This window comes from Ursus arctos, unplaced genomic scaffold, assembly GCF_023065955.2.
Source record: "Ursus arctos isolate Adak ecotype North America unplaced genomic scaffold, UrsArc2.0 scaffold_15, whole genome shotgun sequence".
Lineage (NCBI taxonomy): Eukaryota > Metazoa > Chordata > Mammalia > Carnivora > Ursidae > Ursus > Ursus arctos.
The window spans coordinates 556,965-573,277 of record NW_026622819.1 but is presented as its reverse complement, the minus strand read 5'-3'; the positions used below and the strand labels follow the sequence as shown (position 1 = coordinate 573,277).

General features: G+C 59.2%; 2 protein-coding genes across 3 annotated transcripts in view; one reads left to right on the top strand and one right to left on the bottom strand.

The window, feature by feature from the left end:
* Positions 1 to 12,213, top strand: part of TPPP (tubulin polymerization promoting protein) — a 26,017-nt gene extending 13,804 nt beyond the window's left edge. The window contains exons 3-4 of the mRNA XM_026506627.4: positions 7,351 to 7,504; positions 7,660 to 12,213. Coding sequence (XP_026362412.1) covers positions 7,351 to 7,504; positions 7,660 to 7,854 — 349 coding nt within the window. The 3' untranslated portion in view covers positions 7,855 to 12,213. The remainder of the gene's footprint in view (positions 1 to 7,350; positions 7,505 to 7,659) is intronic.
* Positions 10,945 to 16,313, bottom strand: part of CEP72 (centrosomal protein 72) — a 34,672-nt gene continuing 29,303 nt past the window's right edge. For both annotated transcript variants that reach the window (XM_026506624.4, XM_057312143.1), the window contains exon 12: positions 10,945 to 16,313. In XM_026506624.4, coding sequence (XP_026362409.3) covers positions 16,157 to 16,313 — 157 coding nt within the window. In that variant the 3' untranslated portion in view covers positions 10,945 to 16,156.

Here is a 16,313-nt window from a genome sequence, read left to right as displayed (position 1 = left end):
GCAGGTGGGGGAGGAGGTGAAGGCAGGGTGCAGGTGGGGGAGGAGGTGGTGAAGGCCGGGTGCAGGTGGGGGGAGGAGGTGAAGGCGGGGTGCAGGTGGGGAGAAGGAGGTGAAGGCGGGGTGCAGGTGGGAGGAGGAGGTGAAGGCGGGGTGCAGGTGGGGAGGAGGAAGTGAAGGCGGGGTGCAGGTGGGGGAGGAGGAAGTGAAGGCGGGGTGCAGGTGGGGGAGGAGGTGAAGGCGGGTGCTGTCAGGGGCAGAAGCTCTGTGGTTCGTATGGGGCCCAAGGTAGAGGCTTCATCACCAGGACCAGGCTAAGGCCCTGGGAGCCCAGGGGAAGGTGTTGGGCCAACAGTGCAGGCCTGGCTGGCCCTGCCTCTCCATCTGCTCACATCTGCCGTGTCCAGGGGGCAGGGCCCATGCACAGGTCAGGTGAGCACTCCCGACCTCTGGGGCCCCTCGTCAGCTCCGTGGTCTGTGCAGAAGGGAAGTGGTCCCTGAATCTGGATGGCTCTCCACCAGACAGACCGCTCCTCTGACTAGGCGTTCACGTGGTGTCGTCTGGGCCCAAGTGTCCAGTGTCTCACCCTGTGCCCCCCCACCAATCCCACCTGTGGAGGCTGAGGACGCAGCCTATGGAGGAGTGAGTGTGAACAAACCAGCCCCCACCTCTGTCCCCAGCTGGGCACTCGGGTCCCACCCTCCTCCATGCGTCCCGGGCTTCAGTTTCCATGTGGAATGTCACCTCTGGGCTGACCCCTGCCCGTCCCAGCCCTGCTCACGGACCTGCTGGGCCTTGACTTAAGCTGTCCGCCCTTCTCACAGAGGCCCAGCCCACCTGGACCCCACGCACCGGGGACGTGGGTTCCTGACCTCTCGTGCCATGCCTCTGGAGCCCCCACTAGTCCCTCCTCAGCGACAAGCTGCCCCCTGGAGATGAAGGGCTGTGCACTGCTCAGCTGAGTCAGCCTGACCCCCAGGGTCACCCCACAGAGCAGGGGCCACTGGACATGGCAGCTGAGGGGCCAGACCCTGGGAGTCGCTGGTGGGTGTGGCCTCGCGGTCAATGACATTCCCAGGAGGGGCAGCAACCTTTCCTTTCCCATGTCTCTGAGTGGGGGAGCTTCGGGACCTTTGGGGACCAGGGAGCCACGCAGAGCCTGCCTCCCCCCCCCACCACGCCGGGGCGCCGGTCTGGCAGCCTGCAGGGACCAGCTCTCTGTGGCCCCAGGATTGTGACCACGGGTCTGATATCCAGTTGTGGAGATGCTCTTCGCACAGGGACCCGGCTCCGGCCCCCGTCCTCGGTGGAGAGGCCATCAGAGGCTCACCGGGCCATCCGGCCCACCGTCCTCGCTAAGAAACGCAGGCCAGCTCTGGGGTGCGGCCCCCCACGGCCGGTCCGGGCAGCCCGTGCAGGCTGCTTGCCGTGGTCAGCCAGCTCGGGCATGTGCTGCTGCTGCCGGCCGAGCCCGAGGCCCGATCGGAGCCTGTGGCTGTGTTGGGAGGCGTCTCTGGCACAGAACTCACTCAGCGGAGCACGTGCTCCTGCACACCAACCAGGAGAGGCAAGGAGAGCAGCCATATTTACCGCGTGCGTCAGTGGGTGGAGCAGACGGGCTCATGCTTCGGGGGACGGGGGGGGGGGGGCGGTGGAGGCAGCAGGAGCTCCGATGAGGGCCCACGGGGCCTCCCCATTCTCTTTCCCGGGTGTGCGCTCTAGGCCTTGAGCACCGGCCGTGGGAAATCCTGTGCACCCAGGAGACACGGACAGATCCAAGAGCAGAGGAACCTCAGAGCGGTGTCCATTGGGGAAGGTTCCAGAAGGGCTGGGAAGGAGGCAGGAAGTGGCATGCGCAGGGGCGGGTCACCCCACCAGGAAGCACCACAGGCTCCCACACCCTTGGCGCTGGCCTACACATCCAGCTGCTGGGGACAGGTGATGGTAGCTCTTCCTCGGTCACCGTTCGCTCCTTCCCCAGGCCGCTGCGTGCAGGCATTTGCACACGCATGCACACATGCACTCAGAGCCCACACACGTGTGCACAGATGCACGCACACGCACTCACAGGGAGAACTCAGGCTCTCCACACCCTTGGTGGCAGGGAGGTGGCTCATTTTGAGGACGGGTGCCCTGGACAGGCCCCAAGACCCTGTGTGCAGGAGGCATGGGCAGCCTACCACCCAGGCAGAGGGACAGGGGCCCTTCTGCCCGCCTGCGGGCGCTGGCGTCACTCGCGTGAGCACCAGGAAGAGAGCCCCATCTGGCTGCTGTCCCTGTCCTGGGAGGCAGGGTGTCAGCTTCTCAGACAGTTGGGGGCTGAGGCTTGGCCCCTGGCCTCTGGGTGCAGTGGGCTCCCCGCTGCCGAGCACAGGGCCATTCGAGACCCCTGGTGTTGGGGGAAGCTGTCTGGTGAGTGGGCAGGGGTGGCCCCAGCCTAGCAAGGGGCTGTGGTCAGGAGCTAGTCACACCACAGGGCCCCGTACCGGGCAGCAGGCGCAGAGCCTTGGCCCAACAGGCTTGGTCACCTTGGAGGGTGCGGCGCCGGGGGGCCCATGCCCTTGTCCCCAGAAGGGGTCGCCAGGGACGGGCGGGAGGACACCAGGAGGCCCCGAGGAGCCTGTTAAAAGTGTTTTTATTTGGCCTTGTGAGGAGGGCGGTGTTGGGCGAGGATGTGCACTCCTGGTCCATGGGGTCTCGGGACACAGCTTCTCCAAGTGGCGGCCACGGCCGTGGAACTGTCGAGTGGCTGACTGGTGGAGAGGAGCCCACTCTCTGTTTGCGGGCGGTTGCCATGGCTCCGCGGGCGGTGGCGCCAGCCCGGGGTATCTGCGGGCTTTGTTTGGGGCCCGTTGCCACGGCAGCGCTTGTTTGTTTTGATGTTACTATGTGTTAAATTTTAAACAAATTTCTTGCAGCTCCACACCAGGTCTGGATTGAACGCTATTGTTACCAAGACAAAAGCTTCTGCACCCTCCCCACCCCGCGGAGCAGATGGGGTCAGTCTGAAATATTAATTAACCCAGACTCGGTGTGCATAGTAGGAAGGTCACCCTGACAGACGTGACCCCACGACGACGTGCCCTTCCCTCCTGCCTGCCTGTGTGCTTGGGGTCAGGCACAGGTGGAGAGGCCAGGCCCCAGGGGGCAGAGTGCGGTGGGGGTCTCGGCTGCAGCCTCTCCTGGCCACGCACACGCCTGTTTTCTGGGTGCTCCCCTGCAACACGGGTGTGCCAGCGTCTGAACAGGTTAGGAAGAAGCAGGCTGGCGGGACTCCCTGGGGCCTGCCGGCCACCAACCTGCTGCCTTCTTGCCACACCCTTCATGACCCCGGCCAGGACACAGTGGGAACTGTCTCAGGCAGGAAGCTGCAAGCCCGGACCTGAGCCTTTGGCCTAGGGCGCAGATGCTCTCTACCGCTGTGCAGGACAGCACAATGGCGGGGTTGGGGCGCCCACGGGAGGGGCAGGGGGAGCTGGCAGATCCGTGTGTGCGCTGACGTCCCAGAGATGCCGGCCAAGGACAGAGCTAACCCTTACCCACCCTGGGTCTGCCCAGGGCCTCCCCCACACTAGGCCTTTCCTGCCCTCGGCTGCTCCCTCCAGGCCAGGGGGCATTCAGGGTCAGCGGGGGTGTCAGAGTGGCCATGTGGCCCAGTCTTCTCTGCGGGGCCCTCTCGTGGCCCCAGGGGCAGTGCAGAGCCCCTGCAGTGCACAGCCTGGCACATCTTCGGCCAAGGGTCACGGCCACACAGGACAGGAATCAGGGAGTCCTAGCCCGAAGGCCCCTCGCCAGGTTGATGTGGGCGCTGGGTCCCGGTGCATGACGGCCTTTTAAGAGGATGACCTTTCCCAAACACCCAGAAATGGTTTCAGAGACCTCAGTGCGACTGTCTGCATGGCCCACCCCCAGCCACAGCCAGGATGGCAATTAGGAGTGTCCTCGCAGGGCAAGCCCCGCCCCAGGCCCTGCACGAAGCAAGCATAAAGTTAGGGGGACGCCAGGGTGGCTCTGTCCTACTTTGGGGGAAGAAACTCAGAGTCGGAGCCACAGCTGCCCCTTCAGGCAGGTCAGGGCCTGCACGCACCCCTAAAGACCCCCAGCATCACTGTCGTCCGCGGCAGCGGGGAGCCCCGGGCAGGAGCGGGAGAGCCCCGGGCAGGAGCGGGAGAGCCACTGTCTGCCAGGGCGGTCTGACCGCAGTCGGTGGTCCTCCTCGAGCACCCGGGAGCTGCTCCAGGTCACACGCACAGCAAAGCTCCCCCAGTGGCCCCACCCCACCCCAGCTGGCCCCAGGGAACATCCCAGACGCCCCTTCCTCCCACTGAGCCTCACGAGGGCCTTAAGTGGATTCCCACTGGCACCCTGGCCAGCCAGGCGGCTGTCTGGACAGATCATCCAGGGCCCTGGGTTTGCTGGTCAGGGAGGCAAGGAGAGCCAGCAGCTTTCTCCCACCTGAGTGGCAAGTTACCTGTGATGACCCCGCATGCTGGCTGCCACTGCTCAGAGAGGTGCCCCTGGGAGTGCCCTCGGTCCTGGTTCACAGAGGTGCTGTAAGAAGGTCGTGGCCCCATGCTCGACCCTAGGACGTTTCGGCCCGAAGCTCGGGAGCCTGCCTGGTGTTGGCCTGGGTGGCACACACATCCATCAGCCTTTGGAGGGCTGCACTGGTCCCTGCCTGGCTCCCAGGTGCCCCTGGGTGACCTCTGGCACTGGCAGGTTCCAGCCCCCTGCCCACCTGGAGTTAGGTCTGGAGGCCTGGGGGATACAGGGCTTGGGAAGCAAAGTGAAACCCCAGCTCACAAGGCCTTACGTGTGACCAGTGACCCCATTACCACTGGGCTGGCTTTCCAGCAGGGCGCTGGCCAGCCCGGCCTGGAGAGGGGAGAAGAGGGGGGTTCATTGTGGGGACACCCTCCAGTTCTGTGAACTCTGGAGAACAGGCTCACTCTGTGTCCAGAGGGCGCGTAATGTGATCAGTGTCTCTGGGGAAGACACAGGCATTGTCATTCTAGAACTTACTGGGGACGGCTCTCTGCAGCAGGGCGCCAGGTCCCCTGGGGAGAACTCCCTGCTGGGCAGTCACGGGGGGGGACACTTGGGGACACCCAGCCCAGCCAGGTGGAGCGGGCAAGTCAGCCGTAGGCCTGCACGTCCACCAGATCTGAATGTGGCCTCTGACGGGTGCCCCCGCCTGCCATCCCCCACCCCCAGCCCCAGTGACTCACACTGGTGGCGCCTGGTGCCGCGGTGCCCAGAGAGCTGCGTGCTCCGGCGGCCAGTCACCGGGCTGGCCGTCAGGCCTGGCACCCACATGCTACCCGGGCACGGCGTGAATAGTAGGGACAGGAGTGCCTTTGATGGCCCAGGACAAACAAACAGGGCCTCGGCCGGGCGGCAGGGCACGCAGGGTTCTCCGTGCAGGGCAGCTGCTGTGGCGACCTTGTCGCCCCCGGCCTGGTTTGCTCAGAGGCTGGATGGGGGTCGACACAGATTGCTTCGGGAGCAGAACCCACGGCCCACCAGTGGATTTCAGGAAGCCCTGTGTCCGCCGGGTCCCCAGCTCCTGCTGCGCGGTCACGGCGGGGACAGATGCCTCAGGACGGACTCGGCCGGGCAGGGGGTCTGTGCCCTTCCTGACTGTGGGCTGTTGGTCAGCATGTCACGTGCCCGTGAGCCCCCGTGCGTGCTGTCCATGGCTTCACTGCTGAAGGACACCTGGCTACGTCGTCTACGTGGCGCTCGGGTGTGTTTCTCCGCGTAGAGCCCAGGCGTGGGGTGTGGGGCCATCACTGCCAAACTGCTGAGCGGATGCCCCATTGAAGCCCCAGCGGCCGTCCGAGCGCCCGGCTGCCCACATCCTCCCGAGGCGCGTGCGGCCACTCCTTCGTCACCGTGGCCGGACGGCGGGTGCGCGCTGGGCCCTCGCGGGGGTCTCACTGCGTCTGGCAAACAGCGTGACGCGGCTCTCGCGGGCTCGGTCTGCGGCCCACGGCCTTCCCGGTCAGAGATCTTGCTCCTGTGCTTCACGTTGGGTTTTTCCTGTCGCCGGGTTTGAAGGGTTGTCCTTTTCAGGTGTGTGCACGTGTCGCCTTCCAGTCTGTGGCTTGTCTTGGAATGAACGACAGGGTTTTTAAAATTTGGACGAATTCCAATTCCTTTTTTTTTCTTTTACTATTTTGGTGGCATTTCTAAGAAATCTTTGCCTCACCCAAGGTCACAAGGATTTTCTCTTAGGTAATCTTCCAGAAGCTTACAGTTTTGGGATTTTTGCTGTACCTGGGACTAGGAGTTAGTTTTTGTACAGGCCGCAAGGACAGCTCAGAGCTGGGTCGCCAGCGGTCTTTCTCCGCTGGACCGCCTTTGCTCCTTCGTGGGAATCCTCGTGTGGGTGTGTCCCTGTGGCTCTGCGGCTCTCGGTCCCTCAGCCTGTTCTTGGCTGTTGCAGGCCCTCTGCTCGGGGACGTCTACAGAGCTGCCTGCGGGGTGCTGGGGGGCCGTCCCACTCAGGGTCCTGCTCTGAGAGGGTAACCCTGCACCACGGGGAGCCGCCTCCACGGGACCACTTATTCTGAAACACTGACGGCTCCCCCAGGGGATCAGCAGGGGAGAGCCAGAGTGGCAAAAATGGTTTTTAGCTAAAACTACACAGGATGCGGAGCCAGTTTAGAACTCTCCTGAAATCTTGTGAATGGCCTGTGGCGGGAAATGACCAGGGCTGCACCTGCCTCCAGGCCCCCTTGTGCCCCTCGGGTGGGTGGCCCTGACCTGGCTCCGAGTGGCTTCCAGGCAGGGGCAGTGGGGGTCCCAGGAGACAGGGGACCCCCCCGACCCCCCGCCCTGCGTGATAACGGGGATGTCGGGCTGCAGTGGCCCCAGGCAGGACTCGGCCTCTGTGCGGCTGAGCGGCAACACGCTTCTTGCCCTGACTTTCCCTCCTGCTCCGAGCGGACACCACGCGCCCCATGTAGAACCAGACAGCAACTTTGTCTGAACGTCCAGTTGTTCATAAAGGGTGTGGTTCCTTTAAGCTTTTTTCCAAGACAATTTATATTTGCTGCTGTTGCCCATGGCGACCGACTGTTGGGCATAAACAGTGCACACCAGGGCGGGGGAGGGGCATATTCTGTATCTTAACGTTACACTCAGTTTCCGCCATGGGAGAGAGGCGGGAGTTCCCCGATGTCAGTGGGCCCCTGGATGGGGGTCCCCCGATGTCACAGGTCCCTGGATGGGGGGGTCCCTGAATGTCACTGGGTCCCCAGGCAGGGGCGGGGGACCCCTGAGGTCAGCAGGGCCGTGCACCGTGGAGGGGAGTGGCCCGGGCCGGCCCTGAGTGCTCTCTCCCTCAGAGGGAAGTCCTGCCGGACCATCACATTCGAGCAGTTCAAGGAGGCGCTTGAAGAGCTCTCCAAGAAGAGATTCAAAGACAAGAGCAGCGAGGAGGCCATCCGCGAGGTGCACAGGCTCATCGAGGGCAAGGCCCCCATCATCTCGGGGGTGACGGTGAGTGTGGCTGGCAGGGACTCCCTGGGAAGCACAGCCCACAGGGTCTGGGGTCCAAGAGCAGAAGCGATCGTCCCCGGGGGTCGGCTGACGCAGCAGCCCACGGCCTCGGCTCCTGGGGCTCAGGCGCGTGCGCCTGCTCTCTCCCCTTGCAGAAAGCCATCTCCTCGCCCACCGTATCTCGGCTCACGGACACGACCAAGTTCACGGGCTCCCACAAGGAACGCTTCGACCCATCAGGCCGGGGCAAGGGCAAGGCGGGCCGTGTGGACCTGGTGGACGAGTCGGGCTACGTGCCGGGCTACAAGCACGCGGGCACCTACGACCAGAAGGTGCAGGGGGGCAAGTAGCCAGCCCGGGAGCGGCCCCTCCTGCGAGGCCTGCACCACCTCACACTTCATTACATTCCTGTGCTCCCTGGTCAGAACTCAAGACTCTGGGGCCCGGGCTGTGGGGGCGACACCCAGGCCTCCTCCTGCCCGGGGGCCAGCACGCTTCTCTCTGACCCCCGGGTGGGGCCCCTGAACTCACTGACCTTTTATAACACACCTGCCTCGTCCAACGCCGGCCATCCACAAATGGCCTTTCCCAAAGTGTCTCCCGGGACCAGACCACACTAGCCGCCTGGCTCACAGGCCAAAGGGCCACTGTACAGGAGCCGGCGGGCCACGGGGGTGAGCGGGACAGACCCTGTCAGAGGCGGCACCAACCTCCTGACCTACAGACCCCACCCAGAAGCCTCGAGGGCAACAACAGCTAACTCACTAACAGCAGCACCGAGGAAACAAAGTGAGCCCCGAACAGGACACCGTGGGGGTGTGGAGAGGTGGGACACATGCTCGAGTGCGCGCGCGCACACACACGCTTGCAAACGCTCACGCACATGCTCGTACACACATGCTGACACACACGCACACACGTCGCATACCCAGAGGCTGGCGAGCGAGGAAGGTGAGCCAGGGAGAGGCTCCGCGGTGGACCAAAGGAACGTGGTTTGAAGTGCAAAGCCCGAGGATGACAAAGTGGAAAGTGAGGGCAGACGATTCACCTCATTGTGCTTTTCTAAGAAGAAGTAAGACATGTGTTTATGCTCAGATTGGGTCAGGGAAGACTGGGAATACCCCGTGTCCGCCCCTTTTTCTCCTGCCGCCCGTGTTTCTGGGTCAGGAGACCCTGCTGGCTGAGGCATCCCACGCAGGTGCTTTGCTGGCAGGACGAGGCGCCTTCTGCCCGGGGCCCTGCCCTGCACTTGGGGCCTCAGGGCTGTGGGTCCACGTGGCCGCTCCATCTTCGCTAGCATGCAGCACAAACCTCAGTGGTTCAGTCTCCACGGTGAGTTCTCCCTAACCTCTCCTGACCCCTGCGGAGTGCAGAAAACCACACGACAGGCGGGCCGGGGAGGGCCCCAAGGCCCGTGGCATTAGCTGGCATTTGGTTTCTCTGTGAGGCTGGACAGGGGGCAGAGGACTGGCGCTCCTCTCACCATGGCCCCACAGCGGTATGTCCCTTTGCGTAAGTTCAGCCAAGCCTGGCGAGTGACTGGTGGGCTGTGTGGTCCTGGCTGCAGGCCTGGGAAGAAGCTCACGGCAGCCTCAGGGAGATGCTTCCTAGAGCCCGTCCACCTCGCCACTGTTCTGTGTCCAGGGCAGCTGGCTGACCGGGGGTACCCCCTTCCTGAGCACAGCCTGGCACGCAGCACAGGCGGCTGAAATAAAGACCAGCACAGTGGCGGCACAGGCACCCACGTCCCTGAGCCCAAAGGGCACGACGGTCATTGCTGGAGCCGGGGACAGTCCCCCATCTGCGCAGAAGAGCTTGGGACCCATGCTCCCACCCAGCATGGCCCCTGTGAAGGGATGGCGTCTCCAGTAGGCTCCTTACTCATGGGCCTCCCCTCACGCCCCCGGCAGGGCCTCAACCAGCCATGGACACTGGCCTTGCCAACAGCTTCCTTCAGAGGGTCTGGGACTTGCCAGTGCATTCAAGCAAAGGAAATGATGGACGGCGGGCTTTGAGTTACTTGTAAGACACAGTCACACCGCTGTCTCCACTTTCTACCCTGGGGATCCTGAACTGCCTGGCCAGGCCTCCGCTCCATGGCAGGGAAGGCAGGACCACAGAGGACCGAGTGGTGAGGGAGAGAGAAGCAGGCAGGACACGGGACCCCCGCCCTGCACGCCTCCATCCTCCCCCAGGCTGGACGCTGGTGACGACCCAGAGGCAAGAGGAGAACGTGGGAAATGCGTCTGAAGGCAACTCTGAATGCGACATGTGTTTCTCACAAGTGGATCACACACCAGAAAGCTCTGTGTCCAAAGCCGAAGAGGTTTTCCTTAGTGGTCACGGAAGGGCCAGGCCTCCCCTCCAGACCCCGTGAGGCACCGTGCTGGGGAGCGCCAGCCACCAGAGGCGCGGGGCCCCTCCTCCTCCCCATCAGCAGCTGGGTCCCCACTGTCGCAGCTAATGATGAAGCATGGATGCTGGAATCCAGCAGGACCTCGGCCCCCACAGTGCGCATCCCCGGCGGTGAACAAAGGGGTGGGGTCCCTGTGCCACTGTCTGTATGTACAGGGAATGGATGTCCCCTGGCCCTTTGCAGCCCCCTTACCCCCCGGAGTCTGTCTCCTGTCCCAGGGCGGGGTCTCTAGGCAAAACACCCTGGGAGACTGGGATCTAAACAAGAGAAACCACGCAGCTGCCCCCCCTTCGGGGACCCTGCCACAGCGCCTGCCCCACAGCGGGAGCCCCTGTTTTACATGAGAAACCAGTGCCACAGCCTAGCGGAGCCCAGCAGCTTGACAGGAAACCAACGGCTCACTTCTGACGAATGTCCCCGAATGCGTTCCTGACTGTTCTAATAGCAGCTTCCCCTTGGGCCTGAGTGAGAACCAAGTGCGCTCAACTGGTCCCCCTTGGTGGCCCACCCCATCCCACAGCACCAAGGTCCGGCTGGCCACACAGGCGCTGTGGTCTCCACTGCTTCCCCTGCCTGTCCCCAAGGACCCTGAGGCCGCCTCAGATGGCATCCTCCCCCAGTCAGAGCCTCCCCTCTGTCAGGACAGGGAGAGAGGTGGCAGAGCCTCAGTCACGAGGCTTCAGTGGTCACCATTCTGTCGGCTTAAAACCATCTGCTCCACCCGTCCCTGCACCTGCGTGTAGCCCTTGCACACAGAACACGTGCTTGGGCTGCCCTGCGCAGACACGCACGCACACGCACACGCATGCTCCTCCGTCAGGGTCTGAACAGTGAGAACACACAGGCAGGGTGTGTGTCTTCACCGCATGTTTTTATGCTTCTACTAACCATGGTTAACTAAAAACCCAACGTCCATCTGTGAATCGACGAGACTGCACGGCACGCAGGAGACAGGACGCGTTCCGTCAGGGAGGGCAGAGCACCAGAAGGCAGCCGCAGGAGGGAGGAGGGCGCTCGACACTGATCACACCAGAATACTTATTTATTTCTATTTAACGTCATAGGATGGGCAACGAGGCCGTGGTCAGTAACACAGTTAGCTTTACCAAAATGAAGTTCAAATCACGTAAGTTTAGAAAGTTGTAGCAGAAGGTATATTTATACTGGAGTATTTTTACACCTCTAATACCCTCAGTCCTAAGTTTGAGGCAGACGGAAATCCTATCAGATGCGAGAAGCCGGGGGACAGGGACGCAGAGACGGTCACTGGCACCGCGTCCTGTCTATGCTGCTCTGTCCCCGTGGTCGCTCGGCACAGCCCACGGGCGTCCCTCTGACTGCGCGGTGGACAGGGACTGTGGCAGTGGGCCGACGCGCGTGCCTGCGACCAGGCGGCTTCCCTGAATGGTTTTCCGGCCCCCGCCACGCTCCTGTGCTCAGGCACCGTCTGTGGCTGCTTCTGCACCACATCGAGTGGTGGGGAGGAACCTAACATCTTCCCCACCTGGCCCTTCATGGGGAAAGCGGGTGCTGGCTCTGCCCTGCGGCCTGTGCCACACGGGACTCCCTGTCGTCACCTGTCCTGTGCAGGCCAGGTTGACAATTCAGCTGTACTGTGAAGTTCCCAATAGTCTAGAATGTCCTTAAGACACTGGCCCCGAGTAGCTCCCCAGCACTAATGATTTACTACTGAACACTTGCTGGGACTGGGCGGTTCAGGGTGCGGCCCTCGTCCAGGGGCGTGTGGAGCCACGGCCCCATGTGGGGCCGGGCAGTGGTCACCCTGACCTTCGAGATGCTTTCTCTCTCCCTTTAGACTCTTGAAGCCCCAAATCAAGCCAAACAACAAAGGAAACCCGCACAACTTAAACTTGAAAGGGATCGTATACTACTAGTTTGTACTGAGTTTTTTTCAGGAAAGGGAAATAAATTTATATATATATGCAATATATTTTTACACTGTTTTGTTACCGTTAGGGAGTTCTGAGTGTATCACTTTATCAGCACGATGGTAAAGTAGCGTCGACGTCTCGGGTGTTCTGACTCAGAAAGGCACGTCCGCGGGCATCGAAGCGCCGCGCTCACCAGGAACGTCTGTGGGATCTGGGTGGCCCTCCTCTCCCTCCCCAGAGCGTGAGGCACGGTGTCACCTATCAGGGCTGCTGTCGAGGCCTGGCTTGCAACCCTTTAGTGAACCAGCTCGTGTCTGTCTGCACATTTCTCCTCCTGTGTTTGCTGTTGTTAACACTGTGTGTCCAATTGGTAAAGTGATAAATAAAGGTGTTGAAACGTGGCTCTGTCGCCCTCAAGGTGCCGTGTCTTTACCAGCAGTCACGCATGGGGCACTGACAGTTAACACAGGCCCTGGGAGGGGCCATGGTGGGACCAGGCGTGGTCTAATGCAGTGCGGGTGCGGCCCCAGGGTGGGGCCCGGACCCAGGAGGACGCACGTGAAGTCATTACACACAACTATAGCCGCCCCGGAGATAGGAATGCGTCCTCAGTAAGTTCCAACCTGAAATCCTACGCCAGTGATACAGTTTCCAAAAATGAAGAGAAAGGCATTGACGACCCTACTGGGAATTTTCACCAGTAGACATTAAAAGCAATTCTAAGTGCAGAGGAACATGACCACAGATGGAGTGTCTGGAGGGAAGCGGCACAGAGACCGAACAGTGAACACAGGTGAACAGTGTACGTGGGGCTTTGTGTGGGAATAAAGATCTCACTGAGGCACCGGAAAACTATCCCATTTAAGCCAGAAGGGGTGCCCCGGGAGGTACGCGCTCCTGGACGCAACGGGGGGAGAGCAGAGGTCCTGACCCAATGGGCACCCGCACACTGTGATGATGCACCAGAAAGAGCGCTCGGCTTCCAAACCCACAGAGGTGAGCATGGTGAGGAAAATAACCTAAACATGGCAACAGCAGAGAGGGGAGACAGTCACAGAAGAAACGGAACAGAACAACACACGTCACTACGGGTTACAGCCGCTGACCCAGCAAGAGAAGGAGAATGATCAAGTGATGTCTGAAAGCCCAACGTGTCCGTAATTTCAGCTGCAGACGCAAAGGGACAGAAGCCGCAGTGCAGGAGAGGAAGCGAGGAGAGCACGTGAAGGAGCAGCACGCACGCCGGCCAGGGGACAGGGCGGCCTCCAGGCAGTGGGGAGGGCGCCGGAGCAGGACACACACCGGGGCTCGCCCGCGATGCAGGAGCCCCACAGCTGGCCCTTGTGCCCCGCCTGTGCCGTCACCGGTGAGGGGCGCCCCGGTGGGTTCCTGACTCGAGAGTTGAGGCAGAGCCATCTCTCACTTGCATCCCTTTCCCTGAACAGCAAGTTCTTGCTTAAGGGACAACTGCCCAGCACCTGTCACAGGGACACAACCCCAAATGCTGAAGCCATTAAAATGCCATGAAAAATTAGTATACCAAAAAATTTGAAAATCAGGCAATATGAATAAAATCCTGGAGACAGAAATCTTATGAAAACTCAAGAAGAAATGGAAAACCTTCACTTCCTATCCTTAAGTAAGTAACTACTAAGTAGAAACCCCCCAAAACCTCAGTGGCTGGACACAAGATTCATTGCTTACACAGCGTCTGGTCAGGGTCAAGGAGGGATCTCTTCCAATGGGAGAGAAACAGGCCTGCTGGTCTGTGACACCACCAGCAAGGCCACTTGGGGGAGGGAGGCCCCCGGCAGCGGCCCGGCAGCTCTCCTCTGTCCCACTCAGAATGAGTCACACGGCCCCAAACCAGCTGTGGGGGTGGGGGTGGGGCTGGTCAATGGAAGGAGTGGATGGGTGCTCTGGGAGAACAGGCTCTGCCACACCCTTTAATCATAAATCAAATCGAACCAATAATCAAAGATCTCCCACAAAGAAAATGCCAGGCACAACCGACTTCCTCAGCAGGTTCTGCCAAACACTCAGGGAAGAGATAATCACAGCCTGTTCTGGATTCTCCTAGAGAGCAGGGAAGGATGCACAACCGAACTTTTCTCCTGGGGACAGTGCAGTGGCACAGACCCGGACCAGGACGGCACCAGAAAGGAAAATCCCCAGAGAGACAGAACTAGTTACCACTGTTAGGGCCACAACCGCACCGCGCTCACTGTGCCAGACTGGTCCTCGGACCTGACTGTAATTACCACGTACTCCTCACAACACCCTGGGGACAGGCACTGGGAGTAGAGACCCAGAGAATTTAAATAATGAAAAGTCAGACACTGAGTGGTGTACCCACAATATAAAATCCTATACAAAATATTAACCAAATCCAACAGTAGGTTTGTAAGGGAAAGCTCATTATTACGTTGTGCTTAACCCAGAAGTTTAAGGTTGTTTTTACATTTGCAAATTACTGTAATTAACCACACTAACAGAATAAAGGAGAAAAATCATCCAGTCATCTCAATGGCTGCAGAAAAGTGATAAAATTCATCCATTCACAATAAAAACATCTTAGCAGATTAACAATAGGAGGAGCTGCTTTAACCTGGTAAAGGCCACGTCCGAAAGCACTACAGATCACACACCCTCAAGAACAAGGACACGAAAGTGCTGAGAACAGACCAACAGACACTACCACGCTTCTAACAGAGGGAGCGTCAGTGTAACCATGGTGGGAGCGATCGGCAGTCACGCACCGCAAAGGCCACAGGAACCTGACTCGGGAGTGAAGTGAGACAGGAATATAACAGGACGTAAAAAGTTAGTAAGAAAGAACCAAATGGAATTTCAGAACTAAAAACATATGCAATTTCTGAAATTAGAAATCCACTATACATACAGGCCTAACCGCAGATCAGGGCAGTAGAAATGACCCAAACTGAAGCCAGGAACAAAAGACGGGAAAACAGACCTGAGTCTGGGGATGCTTGGGGACTCCACAGGTGGTCTGGCTTGACTGTCACTGGAGTCCCAGGAGGGAGGGAGGGTCAAATAACAATTGTGGAAAAATGGCGGCCAAAACTTCTCCAAATCTGATGAAAAGGATAAACTCATAAATCTAAAAAGCTCAATGAAACCCATGCAAGAGAAACATAAAGTAATAGCTTGGTGATCATTTTAACAAGCTTAAAATGGATTAATGCTAAAATCTTCTAAATTAATAAAAAATGATCTGATGATGAAAGAAACCCCACACCCACACAAAACCACATTTGATGCGCCATGTTTTCCTGCTGAGTTACGGAAATGGGCACCGAAGGACACAGCCATGACCAGACAGGGAGGGGACTGGGAAGGCCACATCTGAGGGACAGGCAGGACCCCCGGCGCCCGCGGCTGAGCCTGAAGCACGGACAGCCACCACCGAGCACATTCTTCTAGGCCTGCGCGCTCTTCTTCCTAAATCAACCAAGTACTGTTTTAAAAAATGACTCTGTTTTATCAAAGAAAGCAAGTATTTACACAAGATATGAAGCTGCCAAACTAAAAATCTAATATTTTGCCATTATGCTCTAATTTTCAGAAACGCACTGCGAGTCAGAGGGCAGGGGGTGGGGCGGTGGTAGATACAGATACTTTCAGTGCAGGATGTTAGTACCGTGAAATAGTCTTTTTAATGTTTCCCCAAACTCTAAGTGTCACTGTTGTTAAGTCTTGAAAGTATTTGTGCCTGCTCACTCGGTACGTGCGCATAGCGTGTTTTATAAAAGAATTCAATAAGAAAAATCAGTTATGATTTATAAAAAGCCACTTTTTAAAACGACCTATTAGTTTATCAAGCAAGGACTGAGTGTCACACAAAATCACTTAGTGATCAGACACCATTCTCTTTTACATCGGGGAGGAAAATACTGCATTTGATCTCGAGGTATTTTATGAAAAATTAATAATGTTGGTCTCAGAATATATCCATGTTTCTTGTCTTAGGCTAATCCTTTTTTGGGGGTAAAACCTCAGTTGTATTTCAGGAAACAGGAGCAGTTTGCTGGAGTCTGAGGAGTAATAATCCTGGCTGCCAGCTCTCTGCAAACACTACACCATGCGTATCCTCACTCACTGACTCACAGATCAATCCTTTCTCAGGATGTTTTAGAAAACCGAGCTATAGGCCCTGAACACGTTTCACAACTTGGGATAATTACGAACAGAAAACCCAGCTCTCGCCAACAAACACACCGGGTAGAAAAGAGAGCCCACGTTTTACTAGGCTTGGCAAAACAAATACAAATGCGCCAGCCACGGGCCCTGGAGGCCAGGTTTGGGCGCGCGGCGCTGCTGGGGCTAGCAGCCACCGAGGCCAGCGCTGCCGTGCGGGAACAGGGCCATGGTCTTCTTGAGCTCCTTGTAGCTCCAGTGCAGCTGCTCCACCTCGGCCTTGTGCTGCGCCCGCACCTGGCTCAGCTCCTGCAGGAGATGCTCGTTGGTGCTGACCAGGGAG